General features: G+C 49.3%; 1 protein-coding gene across 6 annotated transcripts in view; it reads right to left on the reverse strand.

Annotated features, from left to right (window-relative positions):
* The window catches only part of LOC148431338 (uncharacterized), a 37,015-nt gene extending 20,875 nt beyond the window's left edge, over positions 1-16,140 (reverse strand). For 2 of the 6 annotated variants that reach the window (XM_088466091.1, XM_088466088.1), the window contains exons 1-7: positions 15,834-16,140; positions 14,247-14,382; positions 13,242-13,433; positions 12,858-12,936; positions 6,306-6,403; positions 5,545-5,656; positions 4,463-4,554 (exon numbers count right to left, since the gene is read on the reverse strand). In XM_088466091.1, coding sequence (XP_088322217.1) covers positions 4,463-4,554; positions 5,545-5,656; positions 6,306-6,403; positions 12,858-12,936; positions 13,242-13,433; positions 14,247-14,327 — 654 coding nt within the window. In that variant the 5' untranslated portion in view covers positions 14,328-14,382; positions 15,834-16,140. The remainder of the gene's footprint in view (positions 1-4,462; positions 4,555-5,544; positions 5,657-6,305; positions 6,404-12,857; positions 12,937-13,241; positions 13,434-14,246; positions 14,383-15,833) is intronic. The other 4 variants (XM_088466089.1, XM_088466090.1, XM_088466093.1 and 1 more) reach the window with 4 other exon arrangements.
* Between the last annotated feature and the right edge of the window lie 2,604 nt (positions 16,141-18,744).

Below are 18,744 nucleotides of genomic sequence, written 5' to 3' on the forward strand. Positions count from 1 at the left end.
ATCAAAAGCATAATACTTCAAAAAGGTCTGGACAGAAGACCACGTGGCCGCCTTACAAAGCTGAACAGCTGAGGCGCCACGGCGAGCTGCCCACGAAGGACCCACAGAGCGAGCAGAATGAGCAGCAACAGGGGGCGGCACTGGAAGGCACTCGTGAATGTAAGCCTCAGAAATCGCCATGCAAAGCCATCTGGCCAAAGTTTGTTTATTGGCTGGCCATCACCTCTTGTGGAAACCATAGGAGTACAAACAAGGAGTCCGACTTCCGAAGGGAACTGGTACGGTCCACATAAATCCTGAGGGCACGTACAACATCCAATGAGGCCTCACCGGCTGAGAGGTCTGGAGAGTTAAAGGCCGGCACAATAATCTCCTCATTAATGTGGAAACTAGAGACCATCTTAGGAAGGAACCCAGGGCGAGTTCGAAGCGCTACCCTGTCCCTGTGAAAAACTAGAAATGGGGAACGACGAGAGAGATCCCAAATCGGAAACTCTTCTGGCAGAAGCAATGGCCAGAAGAAAAACAGTATTGGCAGTAAGCCATTTGAGGTCCACTTAGCCCAGTGGTAGAAAGGGAGAGCCCTGGAGGGCCCTAAGGAGAACAGCCAAATCCCAAGGCGCTACAGGAGGGAAAAAGGGAGGCTGTATACGAAGGACCCCTTGCAGAAAGGTACGGATGTCAGGAAGAGGAGCAATCCTTCGCTGGAACCACACTGAAAAGGCTGAGATATGGACCTTCAGTGTAGCCAGGCGGAGACCAAGGTCCAAACCCGCCTGCAAGAAAGCCAACACTCTGGCTATCCTAAACACCTGGGGGTCATAACTTCTATGATGACACCATTCAAAGTAGGTATGCCACACCCTGTGGCAAATCCTGGCAGAGGCAGGTTTTCTTGCTCTGAGCATGGTATTAACCACAGAGCTGGAAAACCCCTTGGACCATAGGAGGGATCAAAGACAGACTACCTAGATCCGGGTGGAGGCAAGGACCTTGATACAACAGGTCCGGACGTTGAGGCAACAACAACGGAGTGTCGATGAAGAGACTCTGAAGATCTGAGCGCCAGGGCCCTGTTGGAGCCACCAGCAGGACCATACCTCCCTCTTGTTTGACCTTTCGAAGAACGCGAGGAAGAAGGGATAACGGGTGAAACAGGTACACAAACCGGAAGGACCACTTGACTGACAGAGCGTCCACCAGGAAAGCCTTGGCGTCCCTTGTCTGGGACCCGTACAGTGGCAGTTGGTGATTTTGTCGAGAGGGCATGAGATCCACGTCTGGAAGGCCCCACTTGTCCACTAGGAGCTGAAACACTTCTTGGTGAAGAGACCATTCCCCGGGATGTAGATCGTGACGGCTGAGGAAGTCCGCTTCCCAATTTAGCACTCCTGGAATGAATACCGCCGATATTGCTGGTAGATGGCCTTCCATGTCAAGATGCGTGACACCTCTGTCATAACCGCCTGACTTCGAGTTCTCCCTTGACTGTTTAGTTAAGCCACCGTCATGGCATTGTCTGACTGCACCTGCACAGGTTTTCCGTGAAGCAGCAGCCCAGCTTGCTGCAGGGCCCTGAAAACTGCCCGCAGTTCCAATATATTGATTGGTAGCGCAGATTCCTCTGCGGTCCACCTTCCCTGAAAGGAGTGTGGACCTGTCACTGCGTCCCGACCCCGAAAACTGGCATCCGTTGTCAGAAGAACCCAGTCCAGGAAATCCAATAGGAACGCCCCTTGGTGAGGTGGACAGTCTGTAGCCACCAAGTTAGAGACAGGCGCACCTCCAGAGAGAGCACCATCATTTGAGTCCGTATATGATGGGGTAATCTGTCCCACTTGGAGAGGATCGATGCCTGCAGAGGCTGGGAATGAAACTGGGCATACTCCACCATGTCGAACACCGGACACTATAGATCCCAGTAACTGCATCGCTGAGTGGACTGATACTCGGCGACTGTGAACGCATCTGCGTACCCACGTCTGCAAAGGAAGATCTTTTCTGCTGTCAGAAAAATCCTTTGCTGTTGTGAATCGAACAGAGCTCCCAGATGGAGCATCCTTTGAGACGGAATCAGTGAGGACTTCTTCCAATTGACCAACCACCCGTGTACCTGGAGAACAAATATCGTTAGCTGCAGGTGGTGGTGAAGGACCTCTGGGGACCCTGCTAACAGTAAGAGGTCATCTAGCTATGGTAACAGGCGGATCCCCTGCAGCCACAGATGGGCTGCCATTACCTTTGTAAATACCCGAGGTGCAGTTGCAAGGCCAAACGGCAGAGCCTGAAACTGGAAATGTGACACAGCAAATCTGAGAAAACGTTGGCGAGTTGAAGTAATCAGAATATGCAGGTACGCATCCTGGATATCCAGAGACACCATAAAATCCCCAGGTTCCATAGCCAGTATAACTGAGCATAGGGTTTCCATCCTGAACCTGGGTACCCCGAGGAATTTGTTCAGGGACCTGAGATTGAGAATAGGACGGTAAGAACCGTTTGGTTTCTGGACTAGAAAAAGGCTGGAATAATAACCCGTTCCCCATCGGGACCGGTACAATGACTCCTGCCTGCAGCATGGATTGTACCACCTGTTGAATAGCTATAGCCTTGTCCGCGTTTTTCAGAAGTCCTGTGCAAAAGAATCGAAGGGGAGGCCTTCTGCGGAAGGAGGGCGTACCCCAGAGAGACCACTTCCCTCACCCAGGAATCCGTGGTTGTCTGACAACAGTACTGGGCGAACGAAAGAAGTCGGCCTCCCACCCTGGGGTCCCCCAGGAAGAGGCCCGTCCCATCAAACGGATGGCTTGCCATCAGGCTTGGCACCCGGACGTCTGGTACTCCAAGGCTGCTTTTTAGGCCTGGCAGATTTCTTGGCGGTTGATGGACTGGGAAAGGACTGAGTTCTAGCCTTACCTGGGGCCCGATAGGTCCGAAAGGACGGAGTCCGAGCCCCCGAAAAGGCTGGAGCCGAAGGCAGACAAGCCGACTTAGCTGCTGCTAAGGTATTCACAATCTTGTCCAAATCAGGGACAAACAAGACCTTACTGTCATAAGGCAAACATTCCAACCTCTTCTTGGATTCTGCATCAGCCCTCCAAGACCGGAGCCAAAGAGAGTGGCGAGCCGCAATGGCCGCCGAAGAAATCCTGGCATTTAGTAAGCCAATATCCAATGCTGCCTCATTTATGTATGTAGCAGAATCTCTGCTAGCCAAGACCCCAGAGGCTCGCCGAGATCTCCGAATCAGTACCGGAATTTCAGCACCAGCAGGGTGATGACGCGGCAGTGCGAACTTCCACTGAACTGTCCATGCTGACCACACTTAGAAGAATCTTCAATACAGTGAATGGCCGGGCACCCAATGAAACGGAGGAGCCTCCGGCCCGGGAGCAGGATATAGAGGGAGACCCGTTGCATCCTGGGAGAAGAATTTACTACGTAAGGTGCCCAGATGACTCTGCATCACCTATACCCCAAGGTCACCCTAAGTTCACCCTGTGGCCCTTCTATGGATCCTGAAGTAGAAGTAACAAGCTGCAAAATGGCACTACAGTCAACTACACAGACTCAGTGTCTGGTAGGCTACATATGCTGACTCCAGGGAGATGTATGTAGAGGGACCGGACCCTGCATATCCCTGAGAGAGCTGCGGCTGTGCCCTTGAGAGAAAATGGCCGCCGAAGACCTCAGAGGGGGCGTGGTCGGGGAAGAACAACTTAGGGAAGCAAGACCTCAGTGGAACGGCGCCCTGAGCTGAGGGGCCACTATAACAGGGAAGCTGACCTTGCCTTGCTGACTGTTTAACCCCCGGGTCGCTGGTTCCCGCTCCGTATGTACCCTGGTGGTCTAGTGGATCACGGTGGCTAGAGCCTGTGTCCACACTCAGCGCCTCTAATCTGTCCCCAGAGACCGGAGGTATGACTGCTAAAGCGCCGGATCACCACAAACGGCTTGCAATCTGGGTCCGTCCACGGGGCCAGCTAGCAAGGAACCCGAGATGCCCGCCGAAATCCCCAGCCTGAACTGCCGTAGCGGCGCTGGTGGGGTGACGGAGCGGCAGCACAGACGTCCTATGGACAGTCTGCTGCGCGCTCTTAATAGAAAAACATAAAAACAAAATCATAAAATAAAAAGCTTATAGAGCCCCCGCGTAATGGTGACCCGTGTCCGGATGGGCACTAACGAAACTGAGGTGCCTCTGGCTTGGGGGCGGGGTATAGGGAGAGTGAACCAGTGCATCCTGGGAGCATTCCTCATCCACCACCTACACCCCATGGTCTCCCTGTGGAGCCCTATGGACCCTGAAGAAGAAATTACACAATTCATAATATCTCAGTTAATTAAGTGAGATAAACAGAAGAATATTAGTGTACAGGATGCACAGAGCTCCTCTACAGATCATGTAATATGGAGTCTCTTTGGTAACACAGCATTTGGCGAAATCCTCAATTCCATTTACCTGATTATCTTGGGACATATTCTCCTCTGTACAATCCTGCGCATAAGAAGGGCACTGAGGTCTCTCTGGTGTATTTCCATTACTGAATCCATCTGTAGAAGACACACACAGGGAAGTAGCATGGTGTGTACACGTTGCAGTGAAAATACACTGTAAGCTCCGCTGGTGCAGGGACTGATGTGAAAGGCCAAATATCTGTAAAAGTGCTGCAGAATATTTGTGCGCAATATAATAATTGGTAATAAATAATGGAGGATAGGGAATGTCACACAGAGTCCCTTCCCATTGGTCAGTGAATGACTCTCAATAATGAGTTCAGTGCCGATGAATGAAACACATCAGAGACTTGTCTGGTCATTTGACTTGTAGATCAATGACAGGATGTGAGGAGGAGAACAGGAGTATAATAGGGGTTGATGACTTCTGATGTATGAGATACACCCACCAGAGCGTGTGGGGAGGAGACTGGTCAGATCTCTGGGCTGGTAACACACAGTGACATGATGTGAGGGGGAGAGCAGGAGTATAATAAGGGCTAATGGCTCCTGATGTATAAGATACACCAGAGAGTGTGGGGAGGAGACTGGTCAGATCTCTGGGCTGGTAACACACAATGACATGATGTGAGGAGGAGAGCAGGAGTATAATAGGGGGTGATGGCTCCTGATGTATGAGATACACCAGAGAGTGTGGGTAGGAGACTGGTCAGATCTCTGGGCTGGTAACACACAATGACATGATGTGAGGAGGAGAGCAGGAGTATAATAGGGTCTGATGGCTCCTGATGTATGAGATACACCAGAGAGTGTGGGGAGGAGACTGGTCAGATCTCTGGGCTGGTAACACACAGTGACATGATGTGATGGGGAGAGCAGGAGTATAATAGGGGCTGATGGCTCCTGATGTATGAGATACACCAGAGAGTGTGGAGAGGAGACTGGTCAGATATCTGGGCTGGTAACACACAGTGACATGATGTGAGGGGGAGAGCAGAAGTATAACACTGCGCAGATAGTTTCCCTCATTTGTCTGCAGTGACTGAACAAGGAGAATATGATCTGTACTTAGTGATTATTACTCACCTGTGCGGATATCTGTAGGAAGTTCCTCCTCCTTGCACGTCTGATCACCCATCTCATACGTCTCTTCCTCTTCATCTATAACTTCAACTTTAATATCAATTAAATCTTCCTCCTAAAAAGCTCACAAAATAATAAAAAACAACTTTTGATTGTGTTTAAATAAAATAAATTAGATTAAAAAAGTTTACAAGATCCACAAAACTAGAGATTATGGGCCTGATTCAGACCCTCTCGCGAGCGGCTGTCCGCTCGCAAGTGGGTCGATGTTATGGACTGAGCATGCGCACGACGGAGGGAGCTCCGTCGTGCGCATGCGCCAGACGCGACGAGCGAAGGAAAGTCCTTCGCTCGTTGTGTCCGATCAAAGGGGGCGTGCTGTCAATGTTGATTGACAGCACGCCCCCTTTGGTGGGCGTGCCGGGGGCGTGCCTCCCTGACGGGGGCGTTCCCACGGGAACGCCTCCCGTCAGAAGCCGGCCCACTGACATCACTAGTGATGTCAGTGGGAGTGATTTTGGCTCTGACAGAAAACCTCAACCGCAGGCTCCGGCTCGCAAATTCGATGGTCTCGACCATCGCGACCATCACAATGCACGCTCGTATAGCCTGTGGGTGGTGACCCACAGCTATATGAGCGTCCAGGAGGACGCTCCATGAAAATGGAGCCCGGCCCTCATTCAGAGCGTGCGCTCTGCTCAGAGCGTACGGCTCTGAATGAGGGCCTATATAGCTTATTTTGTGAGACCTTTAGTTCTATCTACCTGATAATCCTGTTGGATATTCTGATTTTCCGATGTACAGTCGTAGGAGTAAAGCATACAGGGACCCCTCTCTGGGGTATTCCTGTTACTGGCTCCATCTGTAGGAGACACACAGTGACCGATTACATTGTATATATGTGTCAGATATAGATATAATGAGAGTTATGGTAAAACTTACCTTTGTTAATTCTCTTCGAAATCCATAGGGTCCACAGGGAGACCTTGGGGTGTAGGTGGTGGATGAGGACACCGGGCACCATGCAGTTAAAGCTTTAGCTCCCGGGATGCATCGGTCCATCCCCCTATACCCCGCCCCTGAGCCAGAGACAACTTAGTTTGTGACTAGCCAAAGGCAGAAGGAGGAGAAGAAGAGAGAAGGAAGACTGGTACACACGAGAATCACACTCTCACAGAGGAGACAAGAAACCAGTGACCAGAAACATAGCCCATATGAAGCCAGGTGGGTCAGGGTGGGTGCCCTGTGGACTCTATGGACTTCGAAGAAAGAGTTAACAAAAGGTAAGGTTTAACATAACTAATTTTCTTCTTCAGGGTCCATAGGGCTCTACAGGGAAACCTTGGGGATGTCCCAAAGCAGTCGTTTAAGGATGAGAATGCTCCTGCGCTGAGAGGAGAATCCGGCACCCAAAGGAAGCATCCTGAGAGGCGAAGGTATCAAAGACATAGAACCTCAGAAAGGTATGGACAGAGAACCACGAGGCTGCCTTTCAAAGCTATTTAGCTTGGGCGCCAAGGCGAGCTGCCCACGAAGGACCCACAGAGCGAGTAGAATGAGCAGTAACAGTAGCCGGTACAGGAAGGCCTGCCTGCGTGTAAGCCTGTGAGATAGTCTGCAAAGCTATCTAGCCAATGTTTGTTTGTTGGCTAGCCATCCCTTCTTGTGAAATCCATATAGCACAAATAAGGAGCCTGATTTCCGAAGGGAACTGGTACAGTCCACATATATCCTTAGGGCACGGACCACATGCAAGGAGGCCTCACTTGTCGGGAGGTCTGGTGATTGAAAGGTTGGGACTACAATTTCCTCATTAATGTGGAAACTAGTAACAACTTTAGGAAGGAAACCAGGGCGAATCCGAAGCACAGCCCTGTCCTGGTGGAATATTAGAAAAGGGGAGCGACAGGAGTGCGCCCCTAAATCTGACACTCTTCTGGCGGACGCTATAGCCAGAAGAAAAAGAGTCTTTGCTGTTAGCCACTTGAGTTCCACAGAAGCCAGGGGTTCGAATGGAGGACCCTGGAGGGCACGAAGAACGACTGACAAATCTCAAGGAGCCACTAGAGGGTCAAAGGGAAGTTGAATCCAGAGGACACCCTGGAGGAAGGTGTGGCTATCCGATAGTGGAGCAAGTCAACGCTGGAACCAAATGGATAGAGCAGAGACATGCACTTTCAGTGAGGCCACGCGGAGTCCAAGGTCCAATCCGGCTTGAAGGAAGGCCAGGACTCTAGAAATTCTAAACACCTGGGGGTCGTAGCTTCTGGTACGACACCATTGGAAATATGTATGCCACACTATGTGGTAGATCCGAGCAGAGGCTGGCTTATGCGCTCTAAGCATAGTTTTGACTACAGAGCTAGAGAACCCTTTGGACCTCAGGAGGGATGTCTGGAGAGCCACGTTGTCAAAGACAGACGACCCAGGTCCGGGTAAAGGCAAGGACCCTGAGACAACAGGTCCGGTCGTTGAGGCAGCAGGAACGGAGTGTCGATGGAGAGACTCCGAAGATCTGAGTACCAATGACGTCTGGGCCAAGCTGGAGCCACCAGCTGGAAAGTGCCTCCTTCTTGTTTGAACTTCCGAAGAACTCGAGGAAGAAGTGAGACTGGAGGGAATAGGTACGCAAACTGGAAGGTCCACTTAACTGATAATGCGTCCACAAAGGTTGCCTCGGCATCTCTTGTTCTGGACCCGTACACTGGTAGTCTGTGATTGTGTTGGAAGGCCATGTGTTCCCCCTCTGGGAGGCCCCATCTGTTCACTAGGAGTTGAACCCCTTGGTGAAGAGACCATTCCCTGGGATGCACGTCATGACTGCTGAGGAAGTCTACTTCCCAATTGAGAACTCCCGAATGAACACTGCGGAGATGGCTGGGAGGTGACCCTCGGCCCATGTCAGAATGAGTGACATTTCTGTCATTGCTGCCCGACTGCGAGTGCATCCTTCAAGATTCATGTAAGCCACTGTTGTGGCATTGTTGGACTGAACCTGCACAGGTTTTCCGTGAAGTATGTGCTGGCCCAGTGTGAGGGCACTGTACACAGCTCGAAGTTCCAATATGTTGATTGGCAGGGTTGATTCGAGCAATGTCCAACGGCCTTGAAAGGAATGCGAACCGGTCACTGCTCCCCAGCCCCGGAGACTGGTGTCTGTTGTTAGGATTACCCAGTCCGGGGTCCAAAAGGGGCGACCCTTGGTTAGATGAGATGTCTGTAGCTAACAAGATAGAGACAGGCGCACCTCCGGAGACAGCACCATCATCTGAGCTTTGATCCGTTGGGTTAACCCATTCCATCTGAAGAGGATTAGCTTTTGCAAAGGCCTGGAATGGAACAGAGCATATTCCACCATGTCGAAGGTGGACACCATGGATCCCAGAACCTGCATTACAGAGTGGATCGAAACTCGGCGACTGTGGAAACATCTGCGCGCTTGTATTAGAACTGTGGAGATCTTGCCTGATGTCAGAAAGATTCTCTGATCCCAAGAATCCAGCAGGGCTCCCAGATGAATCACTCTCTGTGAGGGATTCAGGGAGGACTTTTTCCAGTTGATTAACCATCCATGCTTGTGAAGGAACACATAGTTAGCTGTAGAAGGCTTTGAAGCACCTCTGGGGATCCTGCTAAGAGCAGGAGGTTGCCCAGATATGGTAGCAGTCGGATACCCTGACCACGCAGGTGGGCCTCCATGATATCCATAATTTTGGTAAACACCCATGGAGCTGTGGACAGTCCAAAGGGCATAGCCTGAAATTGGAAGTGTTGTTGTAGTATAGCACACAGAGATATCGCTGTTTAGAGGGCGCTATAGGTACATGTAGGTACGCGTCCTGAATATCCAGAGATACCATAAAGTCCCCAGTCTCCATAGCTAGTATGATGGAGAGTAGGGTTTCTATCCTGAACCTTGGCTCCCTCAGGAATTTATTCAGGGATTTGAGGATAGGCTGATTAGACCCTTTCAGCTTCTGAACCAGAAAGAGTAGAATAATAACCAGTCCCTCACTGAGATAGTGGGACTGGCACAATTACCCCTGCTTGCAGCAAGGACTTTGTAAGGCGTTGTTCGGGTCTGAAGGAGAGCCTGTGTAGAAAAACTGATGGGAAGGCCGTCTGACACCAGCACTGGGCGAACTGAAGAAGTCTGCCTCCCACTCTGGGATCCCCCAGAGGGAGGCCCGTCCCGTCACGCTGAGGGATATCCTCGGGTTTGGAAGCAGGGCGTCTCGTGTTCCAGGTCTGCTTGGTCCTTGGTTTGGTGGCCCTCATGGAGGCCGACTGACTAGGAAAAGGACTGACCTTTCGGCTTTCCTTGATGACAAAAGGACTTGAAAGATGTAGTCCGAGGCTTGTAGTAGAAGTAGCTGAAGGCAGAAATGCTGTTTTTTTGATGCCGCTAACGTGGTTACAATCTTGTCAAGGTCTGGGCCAAACAAGATCTCCCCATTATAGGGTAATCCTTCAAGGTCTTTCTTGGAATCCGCATCTGCCTTCCATGAGAGCAGCCACAGGGTACGGCGGGCAGATACAGCCACTGCTGAAACTCTGGTGGTTAGGAGACTGGTATCCAATGTTGCTTCTCCAATATAGGAAACTGCATATCGAATGTGAGCCACAAAAGACATCTGATCCCCAGAAGGAGGGAAAAGAGTCTTCAAGTGCCTCAGCCCAGCTCTCTATAGCTTTAGCCACCCATGCAATAGCCATGGTTGGACAGGCAACAGCCCTGAAAGAGAGTATATCGATTTCAGGCAAGCTTCCACCTTCCTATCTGTAGGATCCTTCAAGGAAGTAACTGTAGGAATAGGCAACGTAGCATGGGAATCCACCGCAGGGGGTGTCTCCCATTTTGCACAATGAGCCAGAGAACAACGGTAACATGAGTTCAGATGGTTGAAACCTCTTACCAGGCGATTGTTAGGCTGCAGCGATGTGTTCCGCTAGTTGATCCGACAGAGGAAATTCTGCTAAAGCCACTTTCTGTCGTTTGAACAGAGGGTGCTTGGATTTAGGGGCTGGCTCGTCATCTTCTATTAATAAGATGGATCTGACAGCTCGCACTAAGGCAGGAATATTAATTTTTGACCGACTCTCATACTCCTCCAGAGGGAAGTCAGGGTTAGAGAGATCGGGATCTTCTGCCTCCTCGGATGATACCTCAGAATCTGAGAATTGTGTGGACTGTGACGATAACACAGGACGCTTAAAGGGCTTACTGAGTAGGGGCTTCCCACCTTGCAACATGCAGACTCTGCACCGAGTTAGAGAGTATGTCTACCCATGGTGGGGGTACAGGAGGTACCTGTATCGCCTGACCCTGTTGTGGCAACCAAAAGGGGGCATTACGGCCTGCTGCGATAATCCCATAGGGGGAAATACAGATGGAACCGCTGGGCAGTCCGCAATAGTGGCCAGTACCTGAGAAAATGAAGCCATGGGGGGGCTCTTGTCTGATGGGCCTGGTGGAGTATAACACTTACTACATAACCCATCTTGTATCAAATCCTCCTCACTTAAGCCTGCAGCACATAACTTGCATGATAGCAGAATGGGAGCAGATGCCTATTGTTACTCTTGCCTTTGCTAGACATAGCTGCAGAGTAACATGGCACACAATATGGCACTGGGTATAATGCAACCACTGTGTATGTCTGATACTAGTAGGAATGCAATATACTGGACCTGTCTTATGATGGGGAGATGCAGGAGCACACAGCCCAAATATAGCACAGTGCAATGAACAGCTGTATGTGACAAACCTCACAAATACTTAGGGCCTGATTCAGACCCGCTCGCGAGTGCGTCGATGGTCGGGCAGTGCGCACGCGCAAGCCCCGGAGCGAGTGAGAACTTAATTCGCTCGGGGCTTGCAGCAAAACGGGGCGGTTGTCGATGTTGTTCGACAGCTCGCCCCGTTTTTTAGGCGGGTCGGGGGAGGAGGCTGCACAAACAGAGGCGTTCCCTTAGGAACGCCTGCCGTTTGTGGGCAGCCCTACTGACATCACACGTGTTGTCAGTAGCGAACTTCCTGCTCTATTAGAGCAGGAAGTTCACTGGGGCTTGCGGTGGATGAGACCCTACCACAAGGGTCTCGTCGCAAGCCCGATGGTCGCGATAATCGCGACCATCGCCAGGCCGCCCGCACAAGCTGTGGGTGGTCACCCACAGCTATGCGAACGGCCTGGAGGCGGATTTTTTTTTTTTTTTTTAAATCCGCCCTGATTCAGAGCGAGCACTCGCAAATAGCGAGCGCCTCTAAATCAGGACCCTAGTTCTATAGATGTGAGGCACAGGAAAACCCCTGAATACACCTGTATGTTAGGGCAATAGTCGGAGAATAAAAGGAAAGATATATTATGACAGTAGATGAGAGAAACAGACAGACAGCGCTAGCATAAGTCACATACAATGCAGAAATAACAAATAAACTGCAAACTGGCACTACAATCAACTATACAGTGTCTGGTAGGCTATAGTGCTACATGCGCTGACTCCAGGGAGAGGTATGTAGGGGGACCGGACCCTGCGTATCCCTGAGAGCGTTGTAGCTGTGCACTTGAGAGAAAATGGCCGGAGACCTCAGAGGGGGAGTGGTCGGAGAAGGAGAACAGCTCAGGGAAGCGAGACCTCAGTGGAATAGCGCCCTGAGCTGAGGGGAGGGGCCGCTTTAATTGGGAACCTGACCTCCCCATGCTGATTGTTTACCCACCGGGACGCTGGTTCCCGCACCATATGTACCCTGGTGGTGTAGTGGATCACGGTGGTCCACACTCAGCGCCTCCGGTCTGTCCCCTGAGACCGGAGGTATGACTGCTTATGCGTGGGACACCGCTAGCGATGACCCGCCTTACCTGTCCCCTCTATGTCCAGGTTGCAGTCTGGGTCTGTCCGCGGGGCCGGCTAGCTAAGACCCATGGATGCCCGCCAAGGGCACCAGCCAAAACTGGTGACTGAGCAGCAGCGCAGATGTCCTGTGGACAGTCTGCTGCTGCGCGCCCACAAGTAAATACTAAAAAATCATAAAAGTAAAAAGCTATCTGGGCTGCATAATTGTGACCAGACTCCGGCCGGGCGCCGACTAAACTGAGCCGGCTCGGGGGCGGGGTATAGGGGGGTGGACCGATGCATCCTGGCAGCTAAAGCTTTAACTGCGTGGTGCCCGGTGTCCTCATCCACCACCTACACCCAAAGGTCTCCCTGTGGAGCCCTATGGACCCTGAAGAAGAAATATGTGTTATCGATGATGTGTATCTAGGTGGCCCCCATAGCTGCTCTCCCCATTACAATACATGAAAGTCTCCTCTTACCCATTGATGTGAGGGGCCGGTGACTCTCTATCATCACATTAGTGTAGAGATCCTTGTGTCCTTCTATATACTCCCCCTCCTGCACAGAGAAATAGACAGTGACGAATCTGACACACACAATGATACAGTCATCACCCAGACACATCCCCTGGTGTTACTGTATAATGTCCCATTCCCAGCAGTCACCTCTCCAGTCATCACCCAGACACATCCCCTGGTGTTACTGTATAATGTCCCATTCCCAGCAGTCACCTCTCCAGTCATCAGCCAGACACATCCCCTGGTGTTACTGTATAATGTCCCATTCCCAGCAGTCACCTCTCCAGTCACCACCCAGACACATCCCCTGGTGTTACTGTATAATGTCCCATTCCCAGCAGTCACCTCTCCAGTCAGCAGCTGAATGATCTTGTTGGTGAGTTCCAGGATCTTCTGGTCATTGTGTCTCTCATGTATCAGTGAGTGAGGTGGAGGCACCGTGATGAGGCTCTGGGTCCTGCTCAGTCCTCCAGACACATGGGGACGGCTGCTGGGTGTCACACACTCCCCAGATGTCTTCTTCACCACTGTGTAATTCTGTATACACAATTAAACAATATGACAGTCCAGTGGTCACAATTTCATCTATTGTCAGCATCCATATGTCTATAGAAATAGTATTCATATATTTCACTATTTCCAGGTAAAGCTATTGGGCACTCAGATCACTGTGACACTCCCAGACTCCCTCACCTCCCCAGTCAGGTCCCTGTATTAGTAATAGAGATAAGAGTGATGTCACTGTGACACTCCCAGACTCCCTCACCTCCCCAGTCAGGTCCCTGTGTTAGTAATAGAGATAATAGTGATGTCACTGTGACACTCCCAAACTCCCTCACCTCCCCAGTGAGGTCCCTGTGTTAGTAATAGAGATAATAGTGATGTCACCATGACACTCCCAGACTCCTTCACCTCCCCAGTCAGGTCCCTGTGTTAGTAATAGAGATAAGAGTGATGTCACTGTGACACTCCCAGACTCCCTCACCTCCCCAATCAGGTCCCTGTGTTAGTAATAGAGATAATAGTGATGTCACTGTGACACTCCCAGAGTCCCTCACCTCCCCAGTCAGGTCCCCGTGTTAGTAATAGAGATAATAGTGATGTCACTGTGACACTCCCAAACTCCCTCACCTCCCCAGTCAGGTCCCTGTGTTAGTAATAGAGATAATAGTGATGTCACCATGACACTCCCAGACTCCTTCACCTCCCCAGTCAGGTCCCTGTGTTAGTAATAGAGATAAGAGTGATGTCACTGTGACACTCCCAGACTCCTTCACCTCCCCAGTCAGGTCCCTGTGTTAGTAATAGAGATAATAGTGATGTCACTGTGACACTCCCAGTGCCCCTCACCTCCCCAGTCAGCAGGTGGATGATCTCCAGGGTGAGACTTAATATCCGCTCGGTAAAGTGACCCCTGTCCTTGTCCATCATGACGCTTCTAATTATGGAGTTTAGTTTTAGTGAAAAATAATAAGAGTGAGGTGACCTAGGTAGATAGAGATATGGATTAAACAGTAACAGGGTGCTCTGTCGAGGACCAAATCAGTCATTCAGCATTTTCAATCCCCATCACACATACATGCACACACCAGCCTGCTCCCCCATCACACACACACATACACCAGTCTGCTCCCCCATCACACACACCAGTCTGCTCCCCCATCACACACACACCAACCTGCTCCCCCATCACATACGCCTGGTAATAATTATACATCAGAGTTACTTCTTCCATGACACACTCAGTATAATAATAACAATTACCGTAAAAAAAATCAGAGCCATTGCCTCCCCCAGGTAACACGACGCTCAGTTATACCACTGAGAGGACTTTTCTATTGATGAGGACTGCTGTCCCAATTCTAGGCCAGGTGGTATACTTGGGAGCGCTATAATAAAAAGTTACAAAATCATTTAATATGGCATAATTGTTTTGACTATATTTTATACCTTACATGTAATAAAACGACTTAATATGGGCAAAAATAATTGAAATAAATAAAAAACTAGTATAGAATAGTTCCCTATTCTATACTAGTTTTTTATTTATTTCAATTATTTTTGCCCATATTAAGTGGTTTTATGACATGTAAAGTGTTAAATACATTCTAACAATTATGCTCTATTAAATTAATTTGTAACTTTTTATTATAGTTGTATTTTTTCTGCTGTGTATTTAGGGCCTGATTCAGAGGCGCTCGCTATTTGCAAGTGCACGCTCTGAATCAGGGCGGGGAGTATTTTTTTATATTTTTCCTGTCCGCTCGCTAAGCTGTGGGTGCCCACCCACAGCTAGTGTGAGCGGGCAGGAGATGGTCGAGATTATCGTGACCATCGGCATTGCGAGGAGACCCTAAGGTAGGGTCTCAGCACTTGCAATGCCGAGTGGACTTCCAGCTCTAATACAGCCGGAAGACCACTACTGACATCACGAGTGATGTCAGTAGGGACGCCCACAAACGGTAGGTGTTCCTTCGGGAACGCCTCCGTTTGTTCAGCCACCCCCCCACCCGCCTACAAAATGGGGCGAGCTGTCGATCAACATCGACAGCCACCCCGTTTTGCTGCGAGCTCCGGAGCGAGTGACGGTCTCACTCGCTACTGGGCTCGCGTGTGTGCGCACTGGGCCACCATCGACTCGCTTGCGAGCGGGTCTGAATCAGGCCCTTAGTGTTTCCAGAATCTTTTTGTGGGAGCTGCAATACGGGTAACAACTGATTATTAATATAGACACATTTTTGCGCCTGATCTAGATATTTAGTTATATCAGTGTTGGAATTTCTTCAGGTGGTAATAATAATTCAGAGCTATTACCTATACAGGAAGACAGCTCTGTAACAAGAATAATAATATGAATAATACACCAGTTATTACCTCCTCTAGGAGCCACTCAGTATATTAGTGATTATAATAATAATATTACATTACACTTATTACCTCTGCCATGGGGTCACTCAGCTCAGGAACACAACAGACCATACTGCTCACCTGAAGTAGATTAAAGGAGTAATAGGAGCTGTACACACACACTGTACTTTTAGCAGGGGCTCCTGGGAATTGTAGTCATGCCTCAGGATGTGGGGTTACATTCTGGATTTAGGAGACAGGCTCTGCCAGACCACAACAAAATGGCCGCCGAATTGCTGTACCTCCTATTACTCGTAATGTCTCTATCTGAAGGTGCCAAGTGAGGTTGGTGATGTTGCCCCGGTGTAGAGAGATCTAGTGCACTGAGGAGTAGAGGGTGAGAGTTGGTATTTCAGCATCCCCAGCCCTGTCTGTGTAGGAGACTTAAGCCACGGGATCATGGCCGCCGCCTTCTTGCACTGAGGACATGGAGCTCTGTATGTGTAACAGTATCTCCCTGCAGTGGTCCAGCTGCCGATTACGTGTGTTATTAAAGTGCTAGTGACGGCAGACACTCTATTTGCGGGCATGGGGGGGGGGGGGCGCTCGTCGCTGCGTCAGTAGGTACATGCAGAGTGGGGGTAGGGAGTGGTAAGTGTACTGAGGAGGAGGGATGTATGCCCAATAGGTACACGCAGAGTGAGGTGGGGAGTGGTGTATGCCCAGTAGGTACATGCAGAGTTGGGAGTGGTAAGTGCCCAGTAGGTACATGCAGAGTGGAGATGGGGAATGGTAAGTGTGCCCAGTACGTACCCAGAGGTAAGTGTACCCAGTAGGTACATGAAGAGTGGGGGTAGGAAGTGGCACGTATGCCCAGTAGGGGGGAGAGGTGTATGCCCAGTAGGCACATGCAGAGTAGGGGTGGGGAGTGATAATTGTGCTTGGTAGGTGAGTGGTGTATGCCCAGTAGGGCAAGGGGTTTATTCCCCATATGTACAGTGTATGCCCAGTAGGTACATGCAGAGTGGGTTGGGGAGTGGATAGTGTACCCAGTAGGCACATGCAGAGGGGGTGGGGAGTGATAATTGTGCTTAGTAGGTGTCGAAGCTGGATTATTGGCTGAGACAAGATCAGTTTAAAATTGAATCGCAGCGACACCATCTTATTGATACCGTTTGAACAGCATCGATATTAGAGAGATTTGATTGCACAGACCAGATTGCCCACACCTCCCATTTCAATATAAAATAACTTTGTCACACAGAAACAGTTTGCGGTTCCAACACACACAAAGGTACTATATTGTAATAAGGGTATGATCAGCCTTAATCTATACAATGCAGCTATATACAGGATAAAGACAAAGATACAATTACCAACACTTCGCCATGTGGTCTGGATCCTAGACTAATCAGCTGTCCATCAGGATTGCTGTGTCTTTCTTTAGGGTCAGGCAGGGAGAAAGGTAGCAAAGGGAAGGGATCCAGACTGCATGGCAATTTATAGGTGTACAATTACCTTTGAACATAAGCTGAATACTCAGAGGGGTTCCCTATTGGCCCTTTATTACTGAGTCACAATGGTTGTTGCTATTCATTTGTTAGTAAATGGTTGACGTCACTGGAGGTTGAACTGTTAAAAAAATCCCTTTGTACTAACATTTGGCATGCAAATCTACAGGGGAGGTGTACAGTGATTTATACAGTATAGAGTATAATTCTTGGCAGGTCTTCATAACTCGATAGTGATCCCTTCCATATTCATTCTGTTGGTTTCATATTCCTGTTGAGACAGAGGGAAATCGGTAGATACTACTCATGACCCATTTATCTTATTCCTAATCCCAGATATCATATAACTGCTATTTAACATGTAACATTCACTGCATACTTTTAAAACACATAGCATTGTGCGTATCTCAGTCAGTTTAGGGTTAAAATGGGATATAAGTTTATTGTAAGGAAAGGCTGCTGTCCGTCGGGGTAAGGTTTCCGACAATAATACTTAAAAGCTGGCTATGCGATTGAAACGCAAAACAGTATTTAAACAGTATTGCTGTACAAACTTTATGTGTTTATGTAATGTAAAAATGGCGCTTAACTGTTGTGAGCACAGAAGCATGGCTCGCCATTCACAATATGGCGAGTTGCGGGGGCATGGGATGCGTGTGCATGTATAGCGAGCATGTGCAATTGCGCGTGCGCAAATGCGGCGGGAGCCTGTGTTCGCATAAGATGGCCGTGGACGATCAAATCGTCCAATGGATGTCGTGTTGCGATTCGTGCGCAATTAAGCGATTGCAACCAATTTATACGGTTTCGACAGTCCACCCTTTGATAGCAATTATACGCCATCACCATACACAAGCAACAATTAATAATTGGTTATCTGATTAGCCATACTATAAGACATTTGTTAATGTTATTGTTATGGGATGGCATGAGTTGTTAATTTACCCATCAATGAAGCGCTCTTGGGGGAAGGGACATAAAACTAGCCTTATGTGCACACCGCAGGCCAGACTGAAGAGGTCGTGACCATATGTTAGATGTGGGAATGCACCTAACCCATAAGGACACTTTTGAATTGTTTAGAGACTTCATTTTAAGATGTTTTGAAATAGCATTAATAACACTTTTATGCACTGCTAAACAAATCCAAATCACATCATTACAAGGTACGTGTTCTTATGGGACTTCTATCATTCGGATCTTATTTCATGTGGACACTGTATTATAAAGTATTGTTCAATGTTCTTAACGATATGACTCCGTGTGGTCATTTGAATCGTTGAATAATGCGCCCCTGGGGACATAAAGTAGCCCCTCGTATGCATACCACGTGGACTCTAAGTCGAGGACCAATGGGGAGCTAGTGTGGGAAAGCACCACTCCATGGAGAGGACAACCTTGGAAGAAAGGGGAGATGGAGACTACATTTAAACTAGGGTGTTCTAAAGAAACATTGACAATACTTTATTATACATGGCAATATGCAAGCA

This window comes from Taudactylus pleione, unplaced genomic scaffold (genome assembly GCF_031769625.1).
Source record: "Taudactylus pleione unplaced genomic scaffold, aTauple2 ptg002435l, whole genome shotgun sequence".
Lineage (NCBI taxonomy): Eukaryota > Metazoa > Chordata > Amphibia > Anura > Myobatrachidae > Taudactylus > Taudactylus pleione.